The 27,128-nt window shown below is 36.4% G+C and overlaps 1 protein-coding gene across 2 annotated transcripts in view; it reads left to right on the forward strand.

Moving 5' to 3' along the window:
* The window catches only part of LOC106880362 (cyclin-dependent kinase 5), an 80,882-nt gene that overhangs the window by 49,437 nt on the left and 4,317 nt on the right, over positions 1-27,128 (forward strand). For both annotated transcript variants that reach the window (XM_014930247.3, XM_014930248.3), the window contains exons 5-9: positions 4,473-4,568; positions 7,767-7,841; positions 14,415-14,511; positions 19,429-19,498; positions 22,281-22,341. In XM_014930247.3, coding sequence (XP_014785733.1) covers positions 4,473-4,568; positions 7,767-7,841; positions 14,415-14,511; positions 19,429-19,498; positions 22,281-22,341 — 399 coding nt within the window. The remainder of the gene's footprint in view (positions 1-4,472; positions 4,569-7,766; positions 7,842-14,414; positions 14,512-19,428; positions 19,499-22,280; positions 22,342-27,128) is intronic.

The raw sequence follows: 27,128 nt of genomic DNA on the forward strand, positions 1-27,128 counted from the left end.
CAGGTGTTCTCAATCACTGCATATCTCCAAAGGTCTCAGTCTCCTATCATTATCTCTGTGAGGCCCAATGTTTGAAGGTCATGCTTCACCACCTCATCCCATGTCTTCCTGGGTCTACCTCTTCCATAGGTTCCTTCCACAGTTAGGGAGTGGTACTTCCTCATGCAGCTGTTTTCTGTACATCTTCAGTGTTTATTGCCCATGGGTGTCTGCCTCACACAAAAAGTATTTTCCCTGTTAACCTTCCTTTGATATTGCTGCACCTTTTATGTGTCCATAGCTTATACTAGGTACATAGTATGGAGTTTCTACCCACATCTTTTCTACAGATCAAGCAGGGCCATCTACTTGAAGGGGATTGTGGCTTGACCGCCTTCCTACTTATTAAGACTTTGGTTTTTGCGAGATTAACCCTAAGGCCCTTCGATTCTAGAACTTGCTTCTACACTCTAAACTTTGTCTCTAGTTCTGGCAATGACTCAGCTATTAGGGCAAGTTCATCAGCATAGAGGAGCTCCCAGGGGCAGCCTGTCTTGAATTCCTCTGTTATTGCCTGGAGGACTATAATGAATAAGAGGGGCTGAGGATTGATCCTTGATGAACCCCTACTTCTACTCAAAATTCTTCTCTATACTCGTTACCAACCCTCACCTCACTGACAGCATCCCTGTACAGGGCTTGTACAGCTCTTACCAACTAATCATCTATCCCCAGTTTCTGCATTGACCACCAGATAAGGGACAAGGGCACCCTGTCAGAGGCTTTCTCCAAGTCAACAAAACCCAAGTATAGAGATTTATCTTTGGCTAGATATTTCTCCTGCAGTTGCTTTACCAGAAATATAGCATCAGTGGTGCTTCTGCCTGGCACAAAACCAAACTGCGTCTCATCTGGGCTAACTCTCTCCCTAATTAGTTGGGCTATGACACTCTCTGTAACTTTCATCACCTGATCCAATAATTTGATACCCCTATAGTTATTTCTATCTAAAGCATCACCTTTACCCTTGTAGCGGTTGACTATGATGCTGCTACACCAGTCAATGGGTTTGACTCCTTCACGAACTACCTGATTTACGATGCGGGTGACAAGACCATAACCCACACCGCCTGATATTTTAAGCATCTCAGCGATGATTCCTGATGGGCCAGGTACTTTCCCTGTCTTCATATCCTTAATTGCTTTTTCTACCAGGGTACTGTTGATTTGGGTAGCTGGTCCCTTAATTGGGTTGACCTCTGGCAGCCTTTCCTCCCTTTTATTCTCTACATTCAGCAGTCTTTCATAATGGCATCTTTAAGCTTCTTTCTTTGCAGAATCATTAAACGCAAAGGCACCATCATCCATGTGGACACATTTCTATCCTATGACATCATGGTTTTCTCTCACATACTGTCTTGCAATCTGAAATACTTCAGTTCTTTGGTCCTCACGTTGCTGAACATTGGCAAACTTCTTCTTTTCTGCTACTCTCTTGGCTATATATACCTGTCTCTTAGCTTTCCTTTTAGCTATATGATACATTCTCCTGCTACCCCCACTCTAGCTTCCTTTTTGGCCATGTTCGGTATTTCAGCGAAGACTTTCAATCTTGTGAGGAAATGCTGTTCACAGAGAAATTGCCACTTGATTCAAAAGGTGCAACTATTTTTCACACTCTCAAGTCTTTCCTTTTTGAACATAATATCCCACTCAGTACTATTCTTGCCTGTGCATCTGATGGAGCCCTTTTGATGATAGGAAGATACAGAAGTTTTTCATCTCTCTTAATGTGTGAAATTTCCCACCAGATACTAACTGTTCATTGCTTGGCACACTAGCAGCATTTAGTGGCGAAAAATACGAACGGTAGATTGAATGTACACTACAGTTAGTTATCAAGACTGAATAAATTGAAGTCCAGTTCCTTGTCTGATCAAATTTTCCATCAACTCTGTCTGAGAAATGATGAGGGCTGTACTAAACTTTTACACCATACCGAAGTGCGGTGGTTGTCAAAAGGAAACTGTGTTTTACGGTTTGTTGAACTGTTTCATATAATCATATCTTTCTTTGAAGCTACTCAGCTATCCACTTCATTGATGGCTGCAAGGTGTGATATTATTTTTTGTTTGTGATATATTCACAAAATTAAATGATTTGAATAGGTTATTATAAGGAACCAGAAAAACTCTCGTTGATTGTAAATCATTCATCACTACCTTCATGTCAAAATTGGTGTTGTATAAAACTAACATTTCTAAATGTCAATTCCATCAGTTTCCACAACTTGATTCTTTGAAAGATGAATTGGCTGATGAGGATTTAACTACATATTGCAACTATTTACAATTATTGCATGATGACATATTGGAGCAATTTCAAGATGTTATTGCGCTGAATATTCCAAATTGGTATAGCAACCCGTTTGAGGTCGATGCAGTCGACTGCAAGGATGATGTTCAGGAGGAATTGATAGAATTACAAAATGACAATGACACCACAATGCGATATCGCCACTATGGCATAGAAGGTTTGTGGTACCATCGAAGCATATTGAATTCCTACCCAAATCTGTGGAAACATCTGAAATTACTTTTGCTTGCCTTCCCTACTGCATACCTGGTTGAATCTGGTTTTAGCCATGTTGGAACTTTACTTTCCCATAAAAGAATTGGACTGGATGTGACATAATGAGGAGACTCGCAGCAAAAATCGATAAGTTTGAAACCGCATGTGTCTGCACTAGCTGCATTGCACCAGACACATGGTTCTCATTAAAAAGTTGTATTCTTTTCCTATATAATACAATCATTAATTATTTTTGCATTGGTAGTTCTGATCAATGGTTCATTTGGGGAAAATAAAAATCAGTGTAAAAGAAAGCACAAGTTTACCGAAGTTAATCTGTCAGCATAATATAGAGTTAACATTAGAATTTTATTCACACTAATGGCAAAACTAAACACACAATAAGGGATTTGTAAACAACTGCATATTTAGTCCAAACAAAACTAACTGGGCAACAAGTCTACGATATAGTGTGTGTTAAATGATACAAGTGTGGTTCTCCTCGAGGATTTAGTGTTGGGGGTGTCAGGTTTTTTTACATAGGTGGATGATGGAGCATTTTTTAGCTGATAGGTGGGCAATATTGCAGTTTGGTGCAAAAAGTTTGGGAAACACTGTTTTAGATGTTTATTGTTAGAAATAGAAGATTGTTAATATATAGAAGTATAAAAGTGAGGCACCTCAGTGTTGATAGACTATAGATCGACATTTAACCCTTTAGCATTCAGATTTCTCTGCCAGATGTAATGCTTATTTATTCATATTATTTTGAATTAATTGTGCATTATCTCATACCTTCCAGATTCCAATGATGTGATTGTATATTTTTAAAATGACATTGTAGAGAAGGTATAAAAGGCTAGATTTGGCCACTTTGAACATCAGACAAGTAGAATATTTTCGCTTGGTATGGCCAGTTTAAATGCTAAAGTGTTAAGAGATTTGTGATGGTTTTGTTAAAACCATCCAATGCAAAATCTGGCTTTGCTAAGTGATCTTTATGTGTAGTGGATGAAGGCCTTGTTGATGGCGAGGTCAGTAACATTGATTTCACTTAAGTTTTGTGATGTGTAGGAAAGCACATTTCCAGTTGGTTTAACTTAATGAAAACTGAAGTAGTTAACTGTAAGTAGAGAAAGAAAATCAAGGTGATAAAAGAGATGGTTGCTTTTGAGTTGTTGAAAATGAAGGTAATAGGTTAATAATTTACCTGTTCAGTAATTTGCTACAACACACAGTTGTGTGTGGATCACTCAGTGTTTTAAAGTACAGAAAAAAGGATTTCAGTGATCTGCTTAGCTATCTCAGGTAGGTCAGTGGTGCAGCGCATTTTTTGTGTAGAGTAGTTAGTGTAGAACTAACAGAAACCTGAGCAGTCTGGTTACTTGAAGCATCAGAGGATTTGTTTTGTGAGGTAAGCTACTGAGCTGTTGATTGCCTTGATCAATTAGCTGTTCCATTAAAGATAATACTGCATTCTGTTGGTTACTTTTGTGTAACTTTCTTGCTGTTATTTTCTGTGAAATCTAGTTTCAATATTCCCTTATCTATGCTGTTATAATTGGTATTTATTTGCTCATGCAACATTTGTATTGTTTTTAGATTATTCTTTGATTATGTCACAGAAATGGAGATATCTTTTGAATTTCAAAGACAGAATGTAAAATTGTCATTTGTCAAATGATAGTGAGAAACTTTAATTTTTGAAAGTATTGATTTAACTATCTGATGTTTGATTATCTAAATCAGTTTTCATAATGATTATACTGATTTCCTGAAGGTGATAAGTGTTACTGTTTGCTAATTGTACATTTAAGAAATATAAAATTGTTTCAATATTTAAAGAATCATATAAGAAAATCTAATTCACCTACTTTAAGTTATTTATATTAATATGTTTTTAACTTGGTTTATTTTTTCAGTCCTTCATGTACCAATTATTGCGGGGTCTAGCATTCTGCCACAGTAATAATGTTTTGCATCGGGACTTAAAACCTCAAAATTTGCTCATCAATAAGGTATGATTATCTTGAAAATTCAAATATCATATATATGACTTTTGCTACTCTAAAAGAAACAGTATGTCCAATAGCTATTAGTTTAGTTTTGTAAACCTTTTATCATTAACTGAATCTATCTCTTGCATAATGTTTTGTATGCTTACCTAGTTTAGTGTTGAGACTATGATCATTTTGTTTTTGTATTTGATTTGTGAATTCATCTGTTGAAACAAATCTTATTGAGTCTTGGGAGAGTCATTATACCAATAATAATAAACATATGTATTGGTTCAGTATCACTTCTTTATTGTTAGTCAATCAATTAAATAGCTAACCAACTAATTATTCATTTGTTTGATGTGCTTGTTAAACAATTAATTGGTTAGTTGTTTGTTTGTCAAAATCTTCGAAGCTGACCTTGAAGAGAGAGAGAGAGAGAGCATGTCACTGATGAGGTCACCAAGTGTGATGAAAGGACTTTAACCAACACTAAAGAAGTGATATTGAACCAGTGCTTGTATTATTCTCAATAATATTAATACGCTAACTTTTGGTTTTTGTACATACTTGTTGTGTGCGTCACACTTCAAAAAAGTGGCAAAGCAAGAGAGAAGAAGTAAGATAGAGAGAGAGAGAGAGAGTGAAAGAGAGAGTGAAAGAGACAGTGAGTGGTGACAGTGTTTGTTTTGTCTTTTTAAATGTTTCAGAGAAGATGTAAGAGGGAAAGAAAGAGAGTGAGTGAGAGAGAGAGAGAGAGTGAAAGAGACACTGAGTGGTTACGACGTCCATCGCAAGAGAAGTAGATACATAGATACATATACACATTGTTAAATCAAAAGCGGGAAAGAAGCGGGACACAAAGTAAGTGAAAGAAAGAGAGAGAAACTGAGAGAGACAATAGATACATAAATTCAAAGAAAAGTTCATACATAGATACATACACACAGCAAATATTGGATGTCAGTTTCACTTTTCATTACCACACGAGGATAAAATTAACTCACAAGTGGCTGAGTACTCCACAGACATGTATAACATTAACGTAGTTCTCAGGGAGATTTAGCCTCACACAGAATAGGACAAGGCTGGCCCCTTTGAATTACAGCTACAACTCAAGATATATTCATATATATATATATATATATGAGAGGAGAAGTGAGTGGTGACTCAAAGGAAGATGGTGTTTGTTTTGTGTTTTCAACCACAGCAAATATTGGATACCGTATCCTAAACAAAAACTGTCCAATACATTCGTATATGTTTTTCAATTGAAACATTGAATCATTTTGGACATTTATTGTTTTAATAGCAAGAGAAAAACTGAGAAAGAGGTTGAAGACACAACTAAGACAATTCCAGTCAGTGGCAAAGCAACAAGTAGGAAGAGAGAGAGAGAGAGAGAATTTGTTTTCATTATAAAATTACACCTCAGCTAAAAAACATCTTTTGGTTTCGGAATACAACGTTGTCTTTTTCTTTCTATATTTTTTAAGTTAGAATTTCTGCCTCATTTGTTGATGTGTCATCATTACACATCTGCATTACACCTTTAAGATTGGGGAACCAGTTAGGGGCCAGCTGGATCTATCTCGGCATACCAGCAAACCACAAAATCATACCAGGCAGCATCATCACTACCTCCAAGCCCATCATATGTATGTATGTATGTGTTTGTGTCTGTGGTTGCCCCCCCCCCCCCACCATTGCTTAACTGATGTTGGTGCGTTTGCATCCCTGTAATTTAGCTGTTCAGCAGAAGAGACTGATAGAATAAGCACCAGGCTTACAGAGGTCAATTTCTTTGACTAAAAGGTGGTGCTCCAGCATGGCTACCATCAGATGACTGAAACAAGTAAAAGATTAAAAGAATGCCAGAAAAACGTTCTGTACCATTAAACCAAGAAGGTTCTTTGAATATGTACGATGTATTCTAAGGTTAAATAGTAATTCCGTTTACGTTTGTGTAACTGAGATATATTGGTTGGATTATATAGTCATTGGTGTTACATTACATTCTATATTTTGTAACTGTCATAATATACTTTTCTAGGCCTGAAATGTTTGTGGGGAGGGAGCTAGTTGATTAGCTCAACCCCAGTACACAACTGGTACTTAATTTATTGACCCCTGAAAGGACGAAAGGCAAAGTTGACTTCGGCAGAATTTGAACTTAAAACATAAAGACAAACAGCCATAATATACAAACATTTCTCATGGCACCAGTACATTGTTTACAGATGCTTACATTTTTTATGTTTTCTGTGATTTTTTCACGGGTCCAGCTAGTTATTAGTGTAATGGCCCTCCCAAAATAACAAGACTATGGTCATTGTTGCTCTCAAATTGTTTATACCTAATTTAAACATGTTAATCACATATAAGCACCTTAAAATACTTCATTACTGTAGTCTATTTACATTGCTGACAACGTTAACCAATGATAAACAACTAGTGAAGGTTACTTACAAGAAATTATAGATGAGCATGTTCAACACAACAGTGATGTCATTGTTATGCAGATTATGGTAACTTTGCATGTATATTGATCAAAGTGTGACCTTTTGATTAGTACACTATTACATGATACAATAACTACTTAGTTATGATATTCTATATTTGAGGCAGCGACTTGTAAAATCAATCCTTCTATGTATCTGTTAATTCTGTTTGTAGAGTATGTGCAATAACTGTCATGTTGTATGCCAATAGTTCATGTAGTTCATTATCCAGTCTGTTAATTATGTTTTCTTTTCATCTCTTTCATAAGAGTATGTACAACTCCAGTTACTTCAGTTGAAGAGTTAGATCACTAATGAACCTAGTTGAATCACCCCTTTGTTTCCTAACACATAACACACGCTAAGTCATTGTTTTGACATATCCATGTTTTAACCAGTTTTACTGTTTAATGTTCTGAAACTAACTTTCTAAACTTTGCAACATTAAATTGAAAGTGTGTTATTTTTCAGTAGTATTGGTTCACTCAAATTATTTATAGTGCATTACTCATTTATAATTACAAAATATAATTATTAGTTACGTGTTTGTGACTATAATCACAGATATATAATGTACATATTTATTTATATATCATATAGATATAAAGATTTTATGTAATATATAATAGAGAATTATACATTTTTTATAATTAAAATATGACCATAATTGTATTGTCTGTCTAGTTGAAATTTTTATAAATTTCATTTTGAAATTCAGAATGGAGAGCTGAAACTTGCTGACTTTGGACTTGCAAGAGCCTTTGGAATTCCAGTCCGTTGTTATTCAGCCGAGGTAAATCTGAGTTTGTTATTTAAATTAGTTAAGCAAACATGTATTTGATATTTTAATCATTTTGTTATAAATTTTTTGGAATATATTTACAGTAGCTACATTTAATTTAGCTTATTATCAGAGAGTGAAAATACAATTAATTCTCCACCTGAAAAATGTATTTCAGAATAAGAATTTATCACTTATTGACTAATTCAACTTTTTCAGATTTATCTATTTGTATAACATTTGTTCTGAAGTAAAGATTTTCGGATGCTGCAGAGAAATGACCTTATCACTGAATGTGTAATTCCAGTCTGCCTGAGAATCTAAACATAATTGGGCTAACTCTTTAATTCTTGAAGTACTTTTTCTATGTAAATCTCCCAATCTTGTTACAAATTAGTGATTTTGAAGAAAATGTAATGCCCTTCAACCGGGGCTACCGGATGGTCTGAAAGACCAATTCTATGACACCCTCTTGCAAACTACCTCATCGACAAGGGACAGGGACCTTCTCTTTGTGGCTGGTGACTTCAATGGTCATGTCGGACGTTGTGCTGGAGGCTTCCATGGCATACATGTAGGCTATGGCTTCGGTTCCCGCAACGAGGAGGGAACCAGACTGCTGGAGTTCTGTGATGCAACCGATCTTATGGTTTGCAATACCAACTTCAGGAAACCTGCCTGTCACCTAGTCACCTACCGATCCGGCAGACACTCTAGCCAAATCGATTACATCCTCGCCAGAAATAGAGAAAGAGGGAGGCTTATAAATGCCAAAACCCTCCCTGGCGAAGAATGTACACCCCAACACAGATTAGTAGTTAGCGACTTCGAGATCAAGGCAATATGGGTGCCCAGAAGTAGACCGGCTTGGAGGAGAAGGGTATGGAAGCTTAAAGACCCTGCAAATGGACAGAGACTTAGAGACAAGTTACTTGAAGTATTTGACGAAATAGAAGGGGATATAGCATCATACAATGTAGAAGACAATTGGAGATTTCTGCGGGACAACCTGTTGAGAGCCACCGACCAGATCTGTGGCTGGTGTAAAGTCCCCTCCCGACCCAGAGTAACGTGGTGGTGGAACAAGGAGGTAGACGGGGCTATTAGACAAAAGAAACAGGCTTGGAAGGACTGGAAGAACGGTGGTAGCAGGGAATTGTACCAATCTGCCAGAAGGGAAGCTAGGCGACAGGTTTATTTAGCCAGAGGGGAAGCAGATGAGAAAAGATTTGCCAATGTTCTGCGCTGTGAGGACCAAAGACTCGAGGTATTTCGTGTTGCAAGACAGTGTAGGAGAGAGAATAGTGATGTCGTAGGAGAGAAATGTGTTCACATGGATGATGGTACGCTTGCACTAAATGAGGCTGCAAAGAAAGAGGTCTGGAGATGCCACTACGATAGATTGCTTAATAAAGAGAATGAATGGGAGAAAGAGAGTCTGCCGTATGTCGACCCAACAGAGGGACCAGCTATCCGAGTTGACAGTACCAGGGTAGATAAAGCAATTAAGAGATGTCTCTTCTGGCATGGTTTCTGTGACTGGATACCCTTCTTAATGCTAACCACTTTACAGAGTATATAGGGTGCTTTTTATGTGGTACCAGCATCAGTGCTTTTTCTGTGGTACCTTGATTTTAGAATATCAGTTCTGTTGTGGTGGGCAGATTTTTTTGAGTACAGCAATGTGTCATATATCTTGGCCTTTGCCAACTTCTTCATAAGGCCCCATGTTTTGAGATAGGCCTTCAATACTTTGTCCCATGTTTTTTGGGGTCTCCCTCTTCTACAACTTCCCTCCATTTTGAGTGATTGGCACTTGTTTATGCAGCTGTCCTCATCCATCTATAGCACATGACCAAACCAGCACAGTCTTCTTTCATGCATACTGCATATAATTCCTCTTATGCCTAACTTTTCTCTCAATACACTAGTGCTCTGTTGCACATATACACTGACATTGCACATCCATTAGAGCCTACCAGCTTCTCTAGTCTTCACATGCCCTTCATGTTCAGGACCCATGTCTCCCTACCATGTAGCATTGCAGTTCATGCATGTGCATCATACAATTTTCTTTTCACTCAGAGAGAGAGAGAGACCTTTAGTTGCTGACAGAGGCAAAAGCTCTCTGAACTTTCTCCATCCTACTCTTATTCTAGCAACTACACTTTTGGTGCATCTTCCTCCACTGCTAATTAGGTCACCTTGTAGCAGAAATTATCTACTACTTCTAGAAAGCCTCTGGAGCATTTGAGGAAATTGTTTTCCTGTGCATTGTATTCTTTATGGCTCTTGTACATTTGAGTACACTGAATGGAATTTCTACTTACACCTTTCCTACTCATCAAGTAGGGCCATTTACCTGAAGTGGATAGGGTCCTATCTGATTTCTTGCTTACTAGGACCATGGTCTTTGCTAGGTTAACTTTAAGATCCTTTGATCCCAGGTTCTGTTTCCACACCTAGAATTTCTTTTCTAGTTCTGTTACAGATTCTGCTATGAGGCAAGATCATTAACATATAGTAGTTCCCATGAGCTTCCAGATCTAAATTCCTCTGTTGTGGCCTGAAGGACTTTGATGAATAAGAGGGGGCTAAGGACTGAACCTTGGTGAACTCCTACCTTTACACAAATTCGTCGCTGTATTTTTGGCTAGCTCTTACCTTACTAACAGCACCCCTATACATGGCCTGTACTGCTTTCACAAGTCATTCGTCTACTCCAAACTTCCTCAAAGACCACCATATTACAGAGTGAGGTACTCTGTTGAAGGCTTTCTCTAGATCAAGAAATAGTGGCTTGTTCATAGCTAAATATTTCTCATGCAGTTGCCTGACTGTGAAAATGACATTCATGGTGCTTCTCCCCAGGACAAAGCCAAACTGCATTTCATCTAGTCTAATTCTGTTCCTAATTGATTGGTCTATAGCTCTCTCTATAATTTTCATCACTTGATCCAGCAATTTGATGCCTCTGTAATTACTTTTATCTGAGGCATCTCCCATACCCTTCTAGCAGTTAACTATGATGCTGCTACACTTGTCATTAGGGACTATGCCTTCCTGAATAACCTGATTAACTATACTGGTTACTGGACAGTATCCAACTCTACCAGAGCATCTCAGCAGTAACCTCTGTTGGACTAGGGGCCTTCCCTGTCTTCATATATTTGATTGCTTTATCTATCATGCTGCTGTCAACTAGGATACTTGGTCCCTCTTTTAGGTTCACATAGGGAATACTCCCTTTCTCCCATTCATTCTCCACATTTGATAGCCTTTCATAGTAGCTCTTCCACACCTCTTTTTAAGATCACTAAGAGCAAGCGTACCATTATCCAGACACACGTACATCTCTCCCACAACATCTCATTTCTCTCCAACACACACACACACACATATTACATACATTTTTGTTTGAAATTTTGAGATTAAGAAATATCATTATATTCCCTCTCTCACCCTCTGGGAGAGAGGCACAAGCACATACACAGACATATACACACATGGCAGTAACTTTTGCCTACCAAATTCAATCACAAAGCTTCGGTCGGCTCGGAGCTATAGCAGAAGACACTTGCCCGAGGTGCCACGCGGTGGGACTGAACCCAAAACCATGCAGCTGGGAAGCAAGCTTCCTAACCACACAACCATGCCCGCACCTAATTGGCTCCCATGCTGGTGACATGTGAAAAGCACCATTCGAGCGTGATCATTGCCAGCGTCGCCTTACCGACACATGTGCCAGTGGCACGTGAGAAAAAAGCACATTCGAGCGTGGTCGTTGCCAGAACCGCCCTTTTACATACCAGTGGCACGTAAAAAGTACCCACTACACTCTCGGGGTGGTTGGCGTTAGGAAGGGCATCCAGCTGTAGAAACTTTTTCAGATCAGATTGGGCCTGGTGCAGCCTCTGGCTCACCAGTCCTCAGTCAAACCGTCCAACCCATGCCAGTATGGAAAGCGGACGTTAAACAATGATGATGATGATATATATATATATATATATATATATATATATATATATATATATATATATATATATATATATATATATATATACTGATCTATTCAGATGAGTGTCCTTATCGTTGTTGTTATAGTTACAATGTTTTGTCACATACACCTTTCATATCTGGTAATATTCTCAGCATTTTTAGATGAACTGTTTATTAAATCCATGGTGGTAGATTGTTCTTTGCCCATATGAGGGATATTCTCATATCATTAATCTCCTACATGTAATGTTTACTCATTCTTTAAGACTGGAAGTATGTTTTTTATTGATTGAGTGATTGAACTTTCACTCACCAGGTAAACTCCAACATTTAACAGCTGACACTTAATCAATACTTTTATCTCTTATTCCATTGTCTATATGTTAATTGAGTAGCAGAAATTGAGTGCTTTATAGAAAGAACATTAAATAATGACTGCAATATAAAATCAGCTTTAACACATCATTAATCACACTTAACCTTAATCTCAGAAAATATTATTATCATGATCAATAGTCAATACTGCTCTACCAAGCCCAGACCCTCAGCTCTTTTATTCTGTATGTATACAACCAAAGATAGACTTCTGTTTTCAACCACATTTCCACAGCACTTCTGCTTCATTTAACTATTCTCTATAACTGTTTTCTCCTTTCCTCTGACTGTTAGACTACTTCTAACTTTCCCAAGACACTTCTCTCCCCTTCAAAAGACTCAAAAACTTGTGTAGCCTCTTGGTTAGAAGCTTCTTTTCCCCCTACAACACACATCCTAGCATCTTTAAATGCTCCTGTCCTTGATACCAATCTTATTTACTGTATCACCTGTAAATTCCAAAAGTTTGTATTCACCTGTGAAACTGACCATTGACCAGATGATCACTTTCATGTCTCCTTGCTGTCCATAACATTTCAATTCAACAACCTTTCTCTTCTCCATTTCTCAAATTAACAAGCTTTCATGTCAATTACCTTCTCTCCTTCACTTTTGTCCTCCTACTAACATGTATTTATCCTAGTTACTCAACTCCTCAATTCTTCCCAATTATTTTTCTCTCTTGATACTTCCAGTCTGTTTATTTAAAGCCCTTATGTAGTTACAAGAAGATATAGAACAACCCATCAGCCTTCCCATCCTCAACCCAGCCAAACATTGAGGATGTAACAGCTAGAGGAATAGAGGGTTGCACCAGTACTAGGCTGGCACTCATTTTCAACTGAGTAGACTGATGCAACATAAAATTATAAAACCTTGCCCTGGGACACAATGCACCAACCAGTCTAGGAATTGAATCCATAACCTTATGATCATGAGCCCACATCTTGACCACTAGGCCTCTAAAGTATCATAAAATTACAAATTTTTGATATGAGTCTATACTGGTACTTAATCTAACACACAAATCCATGCTCCTCCTCTTACCTTGATTTCAATTATTAACTAGATAAATGTACTGATATCTCCCTATATTCCTACTGTCTCCTGCAGAGTACATATTTTCTGCCACATCATTCAAGGCTGAATACATCTTCCATGTGGTGATGATTGGTAAAATGATCAAAATTTAAACACAAACTGTCATCCATTGAACTCTGCTCTTTGCTTTTTGCCCCATTATCGTATCACTGTTTTTATATTTTGTTTCCAACAGTTCACATATACCCTTATGTCTCTGGAATACCTTCATTCTCATGTACCTTAAGAAAATTCCAATCTTCAAATTGTTATCGTCTTCCTCCAATCTCAAATATGTGGCCTTGTACTTTTAATGGAAATAATTATAGTATGTTTACATAGGTAGATGGTCCTGCAATAAAGAATCTCTCTATACATCTCATTTCTATTGTCTGAGATGCTCAGTGTTTTCAGATTCAACCTTATTATTTCCTCTTGTGCATTTTTCTTCACCTTCCTTTATTCTAAATATCTGTGAACTCCTGAAACATTTTAATCTAGCAAGAATCATCTGTTCAAGTCCATACCTAGAAAGATCTGCATTATTGCTCATGTTTTGGTTTTCTATATCATCACATTTCTTATACAAGTCTCATAATCTTCTTTTGTAAGGAATGAGAAACATGTTGACGTCAGATGTAGTAATTCTCAAAGCTTCTTTTACCATGTTCTAAATGTAATCTCAATATTTTCCTTTTGTCTGATTCCAGTGCTACTTGTATCACGCCAGTAACAAAATATATCTACTAGTAGCAATAATAATTTATTCAATTATCTCAGGATTTTTATTTTGTGGTTGTCCCTGCCATCAACTACTCTAGTGCATCTGTTAGTTGCAGTTCTTCAGTTTTCACTCATCTCATCAAAGATATTCCTTGCTGATTATGGGCAATGCTTCTTATCATTCTTGGACATAATGATAAACAATACTCCTTTTCTAATTTATGTTCAAGAATAAAAAAAAACTGTCTGCAAATACTTTAGCTATTTCAGGTGAGGTTGTAAACTTAGCACATTTTCTTTTTAAAAATGTTAAAATTTAAAAATTTATATTTTGTGATTTTATCATGCATCGCTATAATACATATTTTGTTAATATAAATTATTTTCATGTTTCTTAATGTATTATAGGTTGTCACTCTATGGTATCGTCCTCCTGATGTATTATTTGGTGCTAAGCTCTATTCAACATCCATTGATATGTGGTCAGCAGGGTGCATATTTGCAGGTAAATTATGTGACTTACATATTCTTCAAGCAATTGTTTTCACTGCTGGATACCCTTTTGTACAACTAAAGTGATAATTTAGCCATAAAATTGGAGTTAAACTTTTCAGTGAGGCAAACTTAGAATCTGCCTTATTGGAGTAGCACAACAATGTTCATTAAATGTACTGACCATGTGGTTAATAGGCCAGATATTGTGTACTCTGTGTGGTATATTGATATCTGTTTCTTAAATATATGATGTGGCATATATGTGTATGTATTTGAGATTAAATATTTCAGAGTCATTACTTTAATTTTCGTACAAATATGTATGTGGAACAAATTAACTGGGATTGCAAACCTATGCTTAATGATTTCAGACAGCTATACACCCCTTGAAATCACTTAAGGGATGATCTACATTACTAATTCAGATTTACAGTTTCAAAATAGGGATGACATTTTGCAACTTTGGGCTTTATAATTATAGTTAACAAAACAGGAGCACATAAATACTACACACCCACATCTCAACCATATATTCAGCATTCTTACATTTTTATAAGAAAAATAGGGAACATATGCACAGACATCAGCATCATCATCATTTAATGTCCACCTTCCATGTTGGCATGGGTTGGACAGTTTGACTGAAAACTGGTAAGCTGGGCATGGTTTCTACGGCTGGATACCCTTCCTAATGCCAACCATTCCAAGAGTGTATAGGGTGCTTTTTACATGCCACCAGCATGGGTACCATTGATGTGACACTGGTATTGGCCATGACTACAATCTCACTTGGTTTGACAGGTCTTCACAAGCACGGTATATTGCCAAAGGTCTTGGTTACCTGTCACTGCCTAAGTGAGGCCCAATGCTCGAATGGTACTTTTTACGTATCACCAGCCTGAGTGCAAGTTTGATGGCACTGCTTCGTCCACAACTACAATTTCACTTGGCTTGACAGGTCTTCTCAAGCACAGCATATTACCCAACATTTGAGGGTGCTTTTTACATGCCAGTTATATGACATTGGCATCAGCCACGACTGCAATCTCACTTGGCTTGATGGGTCTTCTCAAGTACAGCATATCATCAAAGGTCTCAGTCACTTGTCATTGCCTCTGTGAAGCCCAACATTCGAAGATCGTACTTCACCACCTCATCCCATGTCTTCCTGGGTTTACTTCTTCCACAGGTTCCCTCCACTGTTAGAGTGCAACACTTCTTCACACAGCTATCCTTGTCCATATGTATCACATGACCATACCAGTGCAGTCATCTCTCTTACACACCACATCTGATGCCTCTTATGCCCAACTTTTCTCTCAGGACACTTACACTCTGTCATGCATGCACACTGAAATTATACATCCAGTAAAGCATAATAGTTTCATTTCTTACCAGCCTACGCATGTCCTCAGCAGTCACAGCCCATGTTTCATGGCTGTCTGTACATCAGCATCATACAGTATGCCTTTCAATCTGAGAGAGAGGCTCTTTGTTACCAACAGAGGTAGGAGCCCTCTGAACTTTGCCCAGTCCATTCTTATTGTAGCAGCTGTGCTCTCAGAGTATCCACTCCCACTATTGACTTGGTCACCTAGGTAAGCTAACTACTTCTAGTTTTCCTCACTGGGATGTGATGGAATCTGTTTTCTGTATATTTTTAGTGTTAATTGTACTTATGTGTTAATTGCACCTTTCACACAAAAACTATTTTCCCTGTTAACTTTCTTCTGATATTGCTGCACCTCTTATGTGTCCATAGCTTACACCAGGTACATCTTATGGAGTTTCAACCAACACCTTTTCTACAGATGGAGCAGGGCCATCTACCTGAGGGATTTGTGATTTGTCTGCTCTCCTACTTACTCAGATTTTGGTTTTTGCTAGATTGATTTTATGGCCCTTGCATCTATGTCTCAAATTTCTTCTCTAGTTCTGGTAGTGATTTGGCTATAAGAACAAGGTCATCAGCATGGAGGAGCTCCCAGAGGCAGCCTATCTTAAATTCCTCTGTTATTGCCTGGAGGTCTATGATGAACAAGAAGGGAGCTGAGGACTAAACCTTGGTGGACCCTACTTGTACCCTAAATTCATCACTATACTCATTACTAACCCTCACTTGTACAGCTCTCCCCAACCACTCATTTATACCTAGCTTCCAAATTGACCACCAGATAAGAGAGTGCGGGACTCTGTCAAAGGTTGTCTCCCTATCAATAAAAGCCAGGTACAAGAGTTTATTTTTGGATAGATATTTCTCCTGTAGTTGCATAACCAGGAATATAGCATCAGTCATGCTCCCGTCTGGTACAAATCCAATCTTCCTAATTAATTGGGGTATGACCCTCTCTATAACTTTCATCACCTAATCCAACAATTTGATACCTCTGTAATTGTTTCTGCCATTCATTTTTCACATTTAGCAGCCTTTCTTAGTGGTGTTTCCAAGTCTCTTTCTTTGCAGAATCATTAAATGCAAGTGAACCATCATCCATGTGGACAAAAGTTGAATGATGAGTTGTTTTTATTTTGTTTTACTCTGATGATATTCCAAGAGCGTACTGTATCCAAAGTGTTTAGTAGCTTACACTTGCTGAGGATTCATTGAAATATTATCTATAATAAAAATGGACAGCAAAAGATAGCTGGAAATGTTTCTGTGTGTTTCAATAAGTTATCGATAATGCATTGTTTTAAATTATATCTTACAGATTGTTAGTTTTCACACAAACTTTTAAAATACAACTGGAAACAATATTAGCTTCTGCTAACTTGATTTGAGGAAAAATGGACTACAAATAGTAGACAACTTTAATGAAAATTCTTCTCACTTTTTTCTGTCTTTCTTCTACTCTGTACTGTCTAGACTTCTTTCTAAGTTCTTACTGGCATGACCCATCCAGTTGAGACCATGCTAGAGCATTGTTTTGAGGCCTGTAGCAATATCATATTTGTCATATGATGCATGAAGGACTTCAATATCTCTACCTTTAACCATTTTCCCTATTGTGTTAAACATGAATTTTATATTTACTTCATTTAGCATGGATTAAATGAATATATTATCAGAGGTTGTTTTACTGCTGGATGCCCTTCCTGTTGCTAACTTGTATCTGTTTCTCAAGTAAGGGATCTTTTATTCCTCAGATCTTCAAAGTTACAGTGCCAAAGAACAATGCGTTGATTGGAGAAATGATGATGTCACTACTTGTTAATTGGCAATTTTCAGAGAAGCACAAATGCAAACTAACTCATAGACACATACATGCACACACAACCTCTTTTCACACCTACTCACCCACTTTTTTGTTCCTCTATCCCTATTCTCTCTTATATTCACCTTGTACCTTGAAGAAATTTCACTTTCTCTCTCTCTCTCTCTCTCTCTCTCTCTCTCTCTCTCTCAGCCATGTATTAATCTTTTCAGCAAGACACCTGTTTCTGTCCCTTCATCATACTTTTGTTTCCTTCAATAATATATCCCAATATGTTGAGGGGTTTTGTTTTGCATGTACTTGAGAAACTTACTAGTGCTGGTGCCATGAAAAAAACACCCAGTACACTTTGTAAAGTGGTTAGCATTAGAAAGAGCATCCAGCTCTAGAAGCTCATCATCATTTAATGTCCATCTTCCATGCATGCAGATAAAAGCTATACAAATAAAAATCGTCTTACTCATTGGTTTCTATTTAACTATCCAACCCATGCCAGCTCTTTTGTGCTCAAGTTGTCTGTTATATCTACAATCACCTCCTCTACAAATCAGATGCCTGAACTATTCATGGACTTGATTTCATGGCTGCTGTTACTGCTGCTATGACTTGCTACTGCTGGCTGTTGCCAGTACCGCCTGACTGGCCTTCGTCAGCACCCACTACACTCTTGGAGTGGTTGGCATTAGGAAGGGCATCCAGCTGTAGAAACTCTGCCAAATCAGATTGGAGCCTGGTGTAGCCACCTGGTCCACTAGTCCTCAGTCAAATCATCCAACCCATGCTAGCATGGAAAGCGGATGTTAAACGATGATGATGATGATGTTGCCACTGCTGCCTCTGCAACTGCTGCTGCAGCTACTACTACTACCACCACCACCACCACCACCACCAGTACTACTACTACTACTACTACTACTACTACTACTACTACTACTACGCATCTATTACATTTGGAGTGCTGGGCGCCTGTCTTTCAGGAAGTCCATAATACCTATTGTGTGCACTGAATAAACAGTTTGAGAGTTCTATTTTTTTCACATAACGAGTAAGGCCACTTTACAGATAATAGGAAGATCTCAAGAGTTTTATTACAAATCAGAATTTTAGTCTTTGCTATACTAGATTCTAGACCCTTCTACCAAGTTGAAAGCTTTCTCTGTAAGTCTTCTACTACTTCTGCTTTGAGAACCAGCCCATAAGTTTACAAAAACACTTCCAATGATATTCAGTCCTATCAAGGACTTGTCAGCTGAGATCAGAGCTCTGGTGAGCATATACCTGTACACTAAAGTAGTTAGTGAATTCTATGGTAATTCTAACTTACTGCAATCTTGTACATGGCTAGAATTACTCTCACATACTCTTAGTAGATGACTGGTATTTTATGCATCAGCCCTAGAGGAATGAAAGACAAAGTTGACTTTGGTGGGATTTGAATTCAGAACATAAAGAACCAGAACAATTGGCACAAAGCATCTGTCCAATGCTCTTATAATTCCCCTAATTGACCACCATTTGTATCTGATTATTAATTGAATAGCCAAGTATTAATCTGTCACTAAAGGTAGCAGTTTGTCTTTTTTATCTCAAGAAAGCAAAACTTCAGCATTATTTAAACTTATAAACTATTTTAGTTAAATTTGTCTTCCTGCTTTTAAAATTTATATTATTATGGATTTTATTGTTTAGAAATAACTTACTTTTTCTTTTAGAGTTGGCTAATGCTGGACGGCCTTTATTTCCTGGAAATGATGTTGATGATCAACTGAAGAGAATTTTCAAGTAAAATTTTATATGTTTTTTAGTTGATTTTTATCCTCATAGTTAAGAGTAAAAATTACATATATTTAGTTGGTATTTTCTAAAACCAGGCAACATTCTATATAAAGTTTCAAATTGATATAAGGAGTTTTATTGATGTAAAATTAGTAGTGGACTGATTAGGTGTTAGCTTAACAGTTGGCAGGTCACCATATTTTATCTCTTCACTGCATTTTCACTGTATTACTGGCCAAGAACTCTTAATAGCTCTATTTTTCATACAATAAAAGGAGTACTATAGAAAGTACACTAGGATTTGAAATATTTAGGAATCATGTTTTCTATTGAAAAGATTGTAAAATTTGCCATGATACCAAATGTTCAACTTTCCAGCAAGACTTGTATAAAATATTTTGATATTATTTGATCGAGTTCTTGTACATATGAAATTTTGTGTCATATATTTGGTCAATCAGATCTTGTAATTAATTACACACACATATTTCTAAATATGTATATATGTACATATGCATACACATACACTCACACACATTCATATATATGTACATATGTACAAATACATAATCACATACTCACAGATATGCACAAGTGCACATACACACTTTCTTACTGGTTTCACTTACTGGACTGTTCCCATATTGGGGCATGACATTTATGGGTTTTAGTTGAGTTATCAACTCCAGTCTTATTTTTACTAACAATGGACAAAGTTAAGAGGTTATAAGATGGAACTGACAAAAGACTTAATACCACAGAATATTTATACTCGGTGCTCTGATACTGCCATCCAACAGCACTATATGTACAGCGTCATCATTTTATGTCCATTTCCAATGCTGCAAAGAGGGCCAGCATAGTGTGAGTCAGTTCTCATTTGGAGTTACTATCTTCTTAGAGAGTACTGGGGCCAGGTATTATTTGTACTCTACATTTTAGGCATGGTATCTATGGCCAAATCCCCTTCCTAGCAATAACTACTTTGCAATGTGCACTGGATGTACATTTTCATGAAACCAGAGACTTCTATCTCTACATTGTTTCCATTTGTTTTCAACAGCAGCACTAAAGAGGTTGCCTTGTCTTCTACAACACAAAAGAGTTATTTTTACTCTATGCAGTCTGCATTTATTCAAGGCAACATGATTGAGAGGATAATTAGACAAGAGAGTGATGACAAAGAGGGAACCAGGATGAGAAGGTACTGAAAGAGAAAGTGTGATAGGAAAAAATGAGTGATGGGTGAAAGAGAATAATAAAGGGGGAAATAATGAAAAGAGAGACAGTGATAGGTAGCTACATATTATTAGTAAGAAGATTGGAAACTAAAACAGCATGAGCAGTATAATTAGGGGAAGAGATAGAGAAAAAGTGATGTATGTTGTTATTGTCATTATCACATGATATACCTCCACTTTCTATGCTGGCATGGGTTTACATCATCAGTGAACTCACTTCTTAATTCTTTTTTAAAAATCATTCAGGTGTGCTTAGTTATACCACTTTCTTCACAGTCCAGTTTTCCAATTGCCTGATTTGTTGCCAAAGTTGTGTGAGGTCAAGCATTGTCATGGTGAATGTAGAAAGTTTTCAGATTCTTATTCAGTCTCTTCCTCCAAACAACTCTTTGAGTATCTCAATACTGCTGTTCACATTACAGCCATGCTCCAGAAAATCAAGGAGAATAATACCCTTGTCATACTCCAAATTAACCAACCTGACTTACTATGCCAGTCACTGGCTCTTGAACTTTTTAGGTCTTAGAGAAGAGGTGTAATGACATTCCATGAACTTGGCATTCATTTCCAAATTCGAAAGATATGCTTGTATTTCATTCCCTGGTGCCAGATCAGAGGGGAAAAAAAACATGTCTCAACTGGCTTTAAACATCTCTACTAAATCAGAACAGACTTCCACCCTTGTCTTCTTCAAATCAAATGTCAGCTGCTGAGGTATTCACTTTCTATATACTCTACAATACCCAAATTCTGTCTTGATCTGAATCCATTTGTCCACTTGTTGGTGATTCATGTCAGTAGCCACAGCTGATGGTTCCCTACTGCCTGGTTTATATTCAATGCTGCTTTCCCCTGCTTTAATCTTTTTCATCCATCTTTGAACATTGCTTAAATGAATGGTATCTTTGTAAACAAGTTATAGCTTTCTGTGGATATAACCACTCCCTCTTTCATCAAGAATTCTATGCCAGCACATTGTTTCCACTTGGCATCCATTATTTGCCTGCAATAAAGAAGAAATATTATTAGAGAGGAAGAATCTACTCTATCACCAAGTGCAATATGAACAACCCATGGTAATTAATAAAAAGGCTATACCCATTTTTGCATTACTTTCAGTAGAATCGTGTGTGTGTGTGTTAATTTATATTTTCCTTCCATTACTCATGAGTATGCTGTGTTATCTTCTTTCTTTGGATAACTTCTAATAAAAGATATCTTTGACAATAAAGTAACATCTTAGATGCTAGAATTCTGTTAACAAGGTTGGTGGTATTTGAGATGGGCAAAAATACATTTGTTAAAGTTAGGTCAGTTTTACCAGGAAGTAGATTAGCTGCATTTGTTGAGCGAACAAATGCAGCAAATCTTTCCCATTACCAATGAAATATCACTTGACTTAAGTCATATTTACTAAAGTAAGTTTAAGTAAAAGAAACGTTCAATATTTTTACATCTATATCTTTACACTGTACACTTTATTTTTACTTCTTTCTCCGCTTGGATTTTAGTTCTAAGTTCACAACTTTATTTTGTAATTTTCAAAGATTACTTGGCACACCAATTGAAGACACATGGCCTGGTGTTAGTCAGCTTCCTGATTATAAGGTAAGAAGTTGTAGTGAATTTAGTGATTTCTTCCTCGGAATCTTGAATTTTATGGAAATGTCTGTGTGTGTGTGTGTGTGCACGTGTGCATGTGCATACGTGTAAATTGACATATATGTGACATCTACTTACATAGCTTAGTTTTGTAAGTATGGAAATGGATGCTCATCATTGCTTAGTTCTCTCTTTTTTACTTTCCTTTTCGAGGTTCAGTGTGAAAGGTTTTCATATCCACAATCTTTAACCAGAAAGTAACTCCTGGTTATTAACTAAAAATATGTAATGGACAAAGTTAACAATAAAAGTTGAAGCAAATAAAGCTATGTGAAAGCATGAAGTTTACTTATAAAACTGAACATATTAGGACAGAGATGTGAGATAGAATGCTGTGCTGATGGTGTTTTATTGATAAAAAAAGAAAAGGGATGAGAAAGACAAGGCAGCGATCAAAAAAGATAGAGGACAATTGAGGTCAGGTTCAGGAAGTAGAAAGATAAATCTGGACATCGTCAAGTTGATACAACCCAGTCTTCATCTGTAGTATGCCAGCATAATGAGGGCTTAATAAAGAAGAATTGGAAAGGAAAAGAGAGAAATGAGAAAGACAGGCAGAGGTCAACAATGTTATTTATCACCAAGTTAACCCTGATTGATCAAACAATAGAAATGGAAATACAAGGATTAACTGTCAAAATATTGGTTTACCTGGTGACTAAGAATTGAATCTCTAGGCCAATGAATATATATATATATATATATATATATATATATTAGTTACATTATTAGGTGCCATTAGAATCTAGGAGCATCAACACATAAGACAACAGGATTGGCTAGGTACTATAAAATTGAGTTCACAGTGTGGTAAAAATAACCATTAGGTTATAATACCATTAAAGGAAAAAAATTATTGTCTCTAATTGTGGCTGAGGGTGCTGAAGCACCTATATTGCAAGAAGCACAATTTTAATATTGTGCTGTAAGGTGTGCACAATGTATATGCGATGACAAGGGAGATGACTGCCCCATGAGTGTCTCTAGGATCACTAGACTAGACTAGTTTCGCTTATCAGTCTTTGGCTCGTCAGTAGTGACTACACAAGTGCTTGATAGTTTGGCTAAATCTAGCTGTTAGTGTATATATTTTCACCATAAAAAATTATGGTTGATTTAGTGTAATGCTAATGTGTATATTAGAAATAAATAAAAACAGCTAGGCACAATATAATACCATAAAGGAAAAATTTTATTGTCACTAACTGTGACTGAGGGTGCCAGAGTACCTATATTGCAAGAAATAAGAGTTAAAAACTTTTAATGCTGTAAGAAGCATGCAATATATATATATATATATATATATATATATGTATATATATATATATATGCACTGACAGGAGAGATAACTGTCCCATGAAATCGGCCAAATTTAACCAAACTATCAAACATTTGAGTAGTTACTACTGACAAGCCTATGTTATGACTGGTAGGTGAAACTAGTCTAGTCCAGTGATTCTGGAGACGCTTATGGGGTGGTTATCTCCCATATATTTTGTGCATGTCTTACAGCATTAAGAGTTTTTAGCTTTTTCTTGCAAATATAAGTGCCTTGGCAGTCACAATTAGTGACAATAAGTATAGCATTTACTTTGTTAAACGACTTTATATCATTGTTTGAAAATAATATGTATTCTTGTATTTTTATATTATTCAATTGATTTTTAAAGATTATTTTTAATCGATACCTTATTTAACACTAAATTATTTAGAAGTAAGAGTATCATTTTAACCTAAAATAAGACTTCGATTTGATTAGGGTTGAAATATTTTCAATTTATACTGTTTAATATTTCATTCTATTTTATGCGATAAATAACTAGTCTTTTTTATTTCTTTGTTTATACAGTATCGTTAATGGGTTTTTTTTATTATGACTTAAGCTATATAAAGTTTAATCTTTCATTCATAATAATTTTTTCATTCATATTTTTATTTCTAATAAACCTTTAGTTCTGAGTTTAACGTCTAAGTTTCAGTTTGAACTACAACAACATTTTGATTAGTATAGTTTTTACTTTGTTTAACGACTGTATATCATTGTTCGAAAAAAATAAGTATTCTTGTATTTTTTTATTATTCAATTGATTTTTAATGATAATTTTAATCGATACCTTATTTAATACTAAATTATTTAGAAGTAAGAGTACCATTTTAGCCTAAAATAAGACTTCGATTTGATTAGGGTTGAAATATTTTCGATTAATACTGTTTTATGCGATAAATACCTAGTCTTTTTATTTTAATTTCTTTGTTTATACAATATCGTTAATGTTTTTTAATTATGATTTAAGTTATATAAAGTTTAATCATTCATTCATAATAATGTTTTCATTCATATTTCTATTCCTATACTTTACGGAATATTTTCACTAGACTTCTTATAAATAAACGTTTTTAGTCTTAAATAGTCTAGCTTAAACTATTGCATCGTTTAAATATGTGCTAATACTATCTTTATTATTTTAATCTTAAACTTCGTTCAAATTGCATTTTAAACAAAAAAATTTGTTTAAGTTGGTTTTTGCATATAATATACTTGTTAGTTTATTTTATAATGGACGTAGGGTTGATTATGGAATGTTTATTATTTTGATATTTTTAATAATATTTTTCTATCTTTATATAATAAGTATTTTATATACATCCATTTGTTATTTATTGTTGGTTGATATATACATTCATTTATTATTATTGTTGTATTTTGACCTGAAGATTAGCTATATTTTTGAATAGAATTGATTTTCGATAGTTTTAATCGATTTTAATCGATTTAAATTTTCTTTCTATTTGAAAATTGGTTATGAAACACGTGTAGTCATTTTATTATCTTTATCTTATGATATTTACTTTGTATTATATTATACTTATTTATTGTGCGTTTTAATTATTAATTTTTCTATATGTGACAGTGGATTTTCATCGATGAGTTCATGAACCTTGGTTTTTTTTCCCTAAAACTATATATTTATATATATTTTATATTTTGAAACTTAATTTAATTTTAATTTTTAATAAATTGATTTTAATTGAATTTTTACCTGTAATTTTGGATTTTATCCCTAATATTATTATTATTATTATATATATGTATATATAGGTAGAAAATCCAATATAAACTGTAGATCCAACTCAGGTTGTTGCCAAGTGTGGTTTAGGTATAAAAAGAACAACACAAACGGGGCTTAAAATTTACTACAGCTGTTTTGGTAGCATTTTATTGATGCAGTCATAGATTACATCATCATCATCATCATCATCGTTTAACGTCCGCTTTCCATGCTAGCATGGGTTGGACGATTTGACTGAGGACTGGTGAAACCGGATGGCAACACCAGGCTCCAGTCTGATTTGGCAGAGTTTCTACAGCTGGATGCCCTTCCTAACGCCAACCACTCAGAGAGTGTAGTGGGTGCTTTTACGTGTCACCCGCACGAAAACGGCCACGCTCGAAATGGTGTCTTTTATGTGCCACCCGCACAAGCCAGTCCAGGGGCACTGGCAACGATCTCGCTCGAAAATCCTACAGGAGCCAGTCAGGCGGTACTGGCAACGGCCACGCTCAAAATGGTGCATCTCATGTGCCACCCGCACAAGAACCAGTCCAGGGGCACTGGCAACGATCTTACTTGGCTTGCCGGGTCTTCTCACGCACAGCACATTTCCAAAGGTCTCGGTCAGTAGTCATCGCCTCGGTGAGGCCCAATGTATGAAGGTCTTGCCTCACCACCTCAGCCCAGGTCTTCCTGGGCCTACCTCTTCCACGGGTTCCCTCAACTGTTAGGGTGTGGCACTTTTTCACGCAGCTATCCTCCTCCATTCTCACCACATGTCCATACCAGCGCAATCGTCTCTCTTGCACGCCACAACTGATGCTTCTAATGTTCAGCTTTTCTCTCAAGATACTTACACTCTGACGGGTATTCACATTGACATTACACATCCAACGGAGCATACTGGCTTCATTCCTTGCGAGCTTACGTATGTCCTCAGCAGTTACAGCCCATGTTTCACTGCCATGTAGCATGGTTGTTCGTACGCATGTGTCATACAGTCTGCCTTTTACTCTGAGTGAGAGTCCCTTTGTCGCCAGCAGGGGTAAGAGCTCTCTAAACTTTGCCCAGGCTATTCTTATTCTAGCAGCTACACTTTCAGCGCACCCACCCCCACTACTAACTTGGTCGCCCAGATAGCGGAAGAGCATAAATCCACCATCCTCAGGTAAAATTCTAAACCGGTATAAACAGGTAAGGTAAAACCTTGATGATGATCTATTCAATAACCAACATGATAATTAAATGATATTTTAAAAATGAACACTAGTATTTATAGAGAAATCAGAGGAGTATAACAGACATTCTAGAAGCAAAGCGGTCAAAACAACTGTATAATTTCAAGCAGTTATCTTAATTAGTTTATAACCATGACCTACTCTGAAATAGTGCCAGGAAGCACTTACCAACCAAAGATGATCAGAATTAAGCAGGTTCTTCTCTGTTGAGAATGTTAGTTAAAAAAAAAAAACTGATATTCTGTGTCTAACTTACATTGGAGGAATGTTAGGAAAAAAATTCAGATCTTCAGGAGTTTGTACATCATCAGATCAATATCCAAAAGTAGGTCTACCCTTCACAGACATCACTCCAAACAAAGCTTCCATCAAAAGAAACCAAGACCAAGAACTGAATATAGTTCATCGCATACCAATGTGACAGGGAATATAAAGGTAGCAC

The sequence above is a fragment of the Octopus bimaculoides genome, chromosome 9, assembly GCF_046866305.1.
Source record: "Octopus bimaculoides isolate indiv1 chromosome 9, ASM4686630v1, whole genome shotgun sequence".
NCBI lineage: Eukaryota > Metazoa > Mollusca > Cephalopoda > Octopoda > Octopodidae > Octopus > Octopus bimaculoides.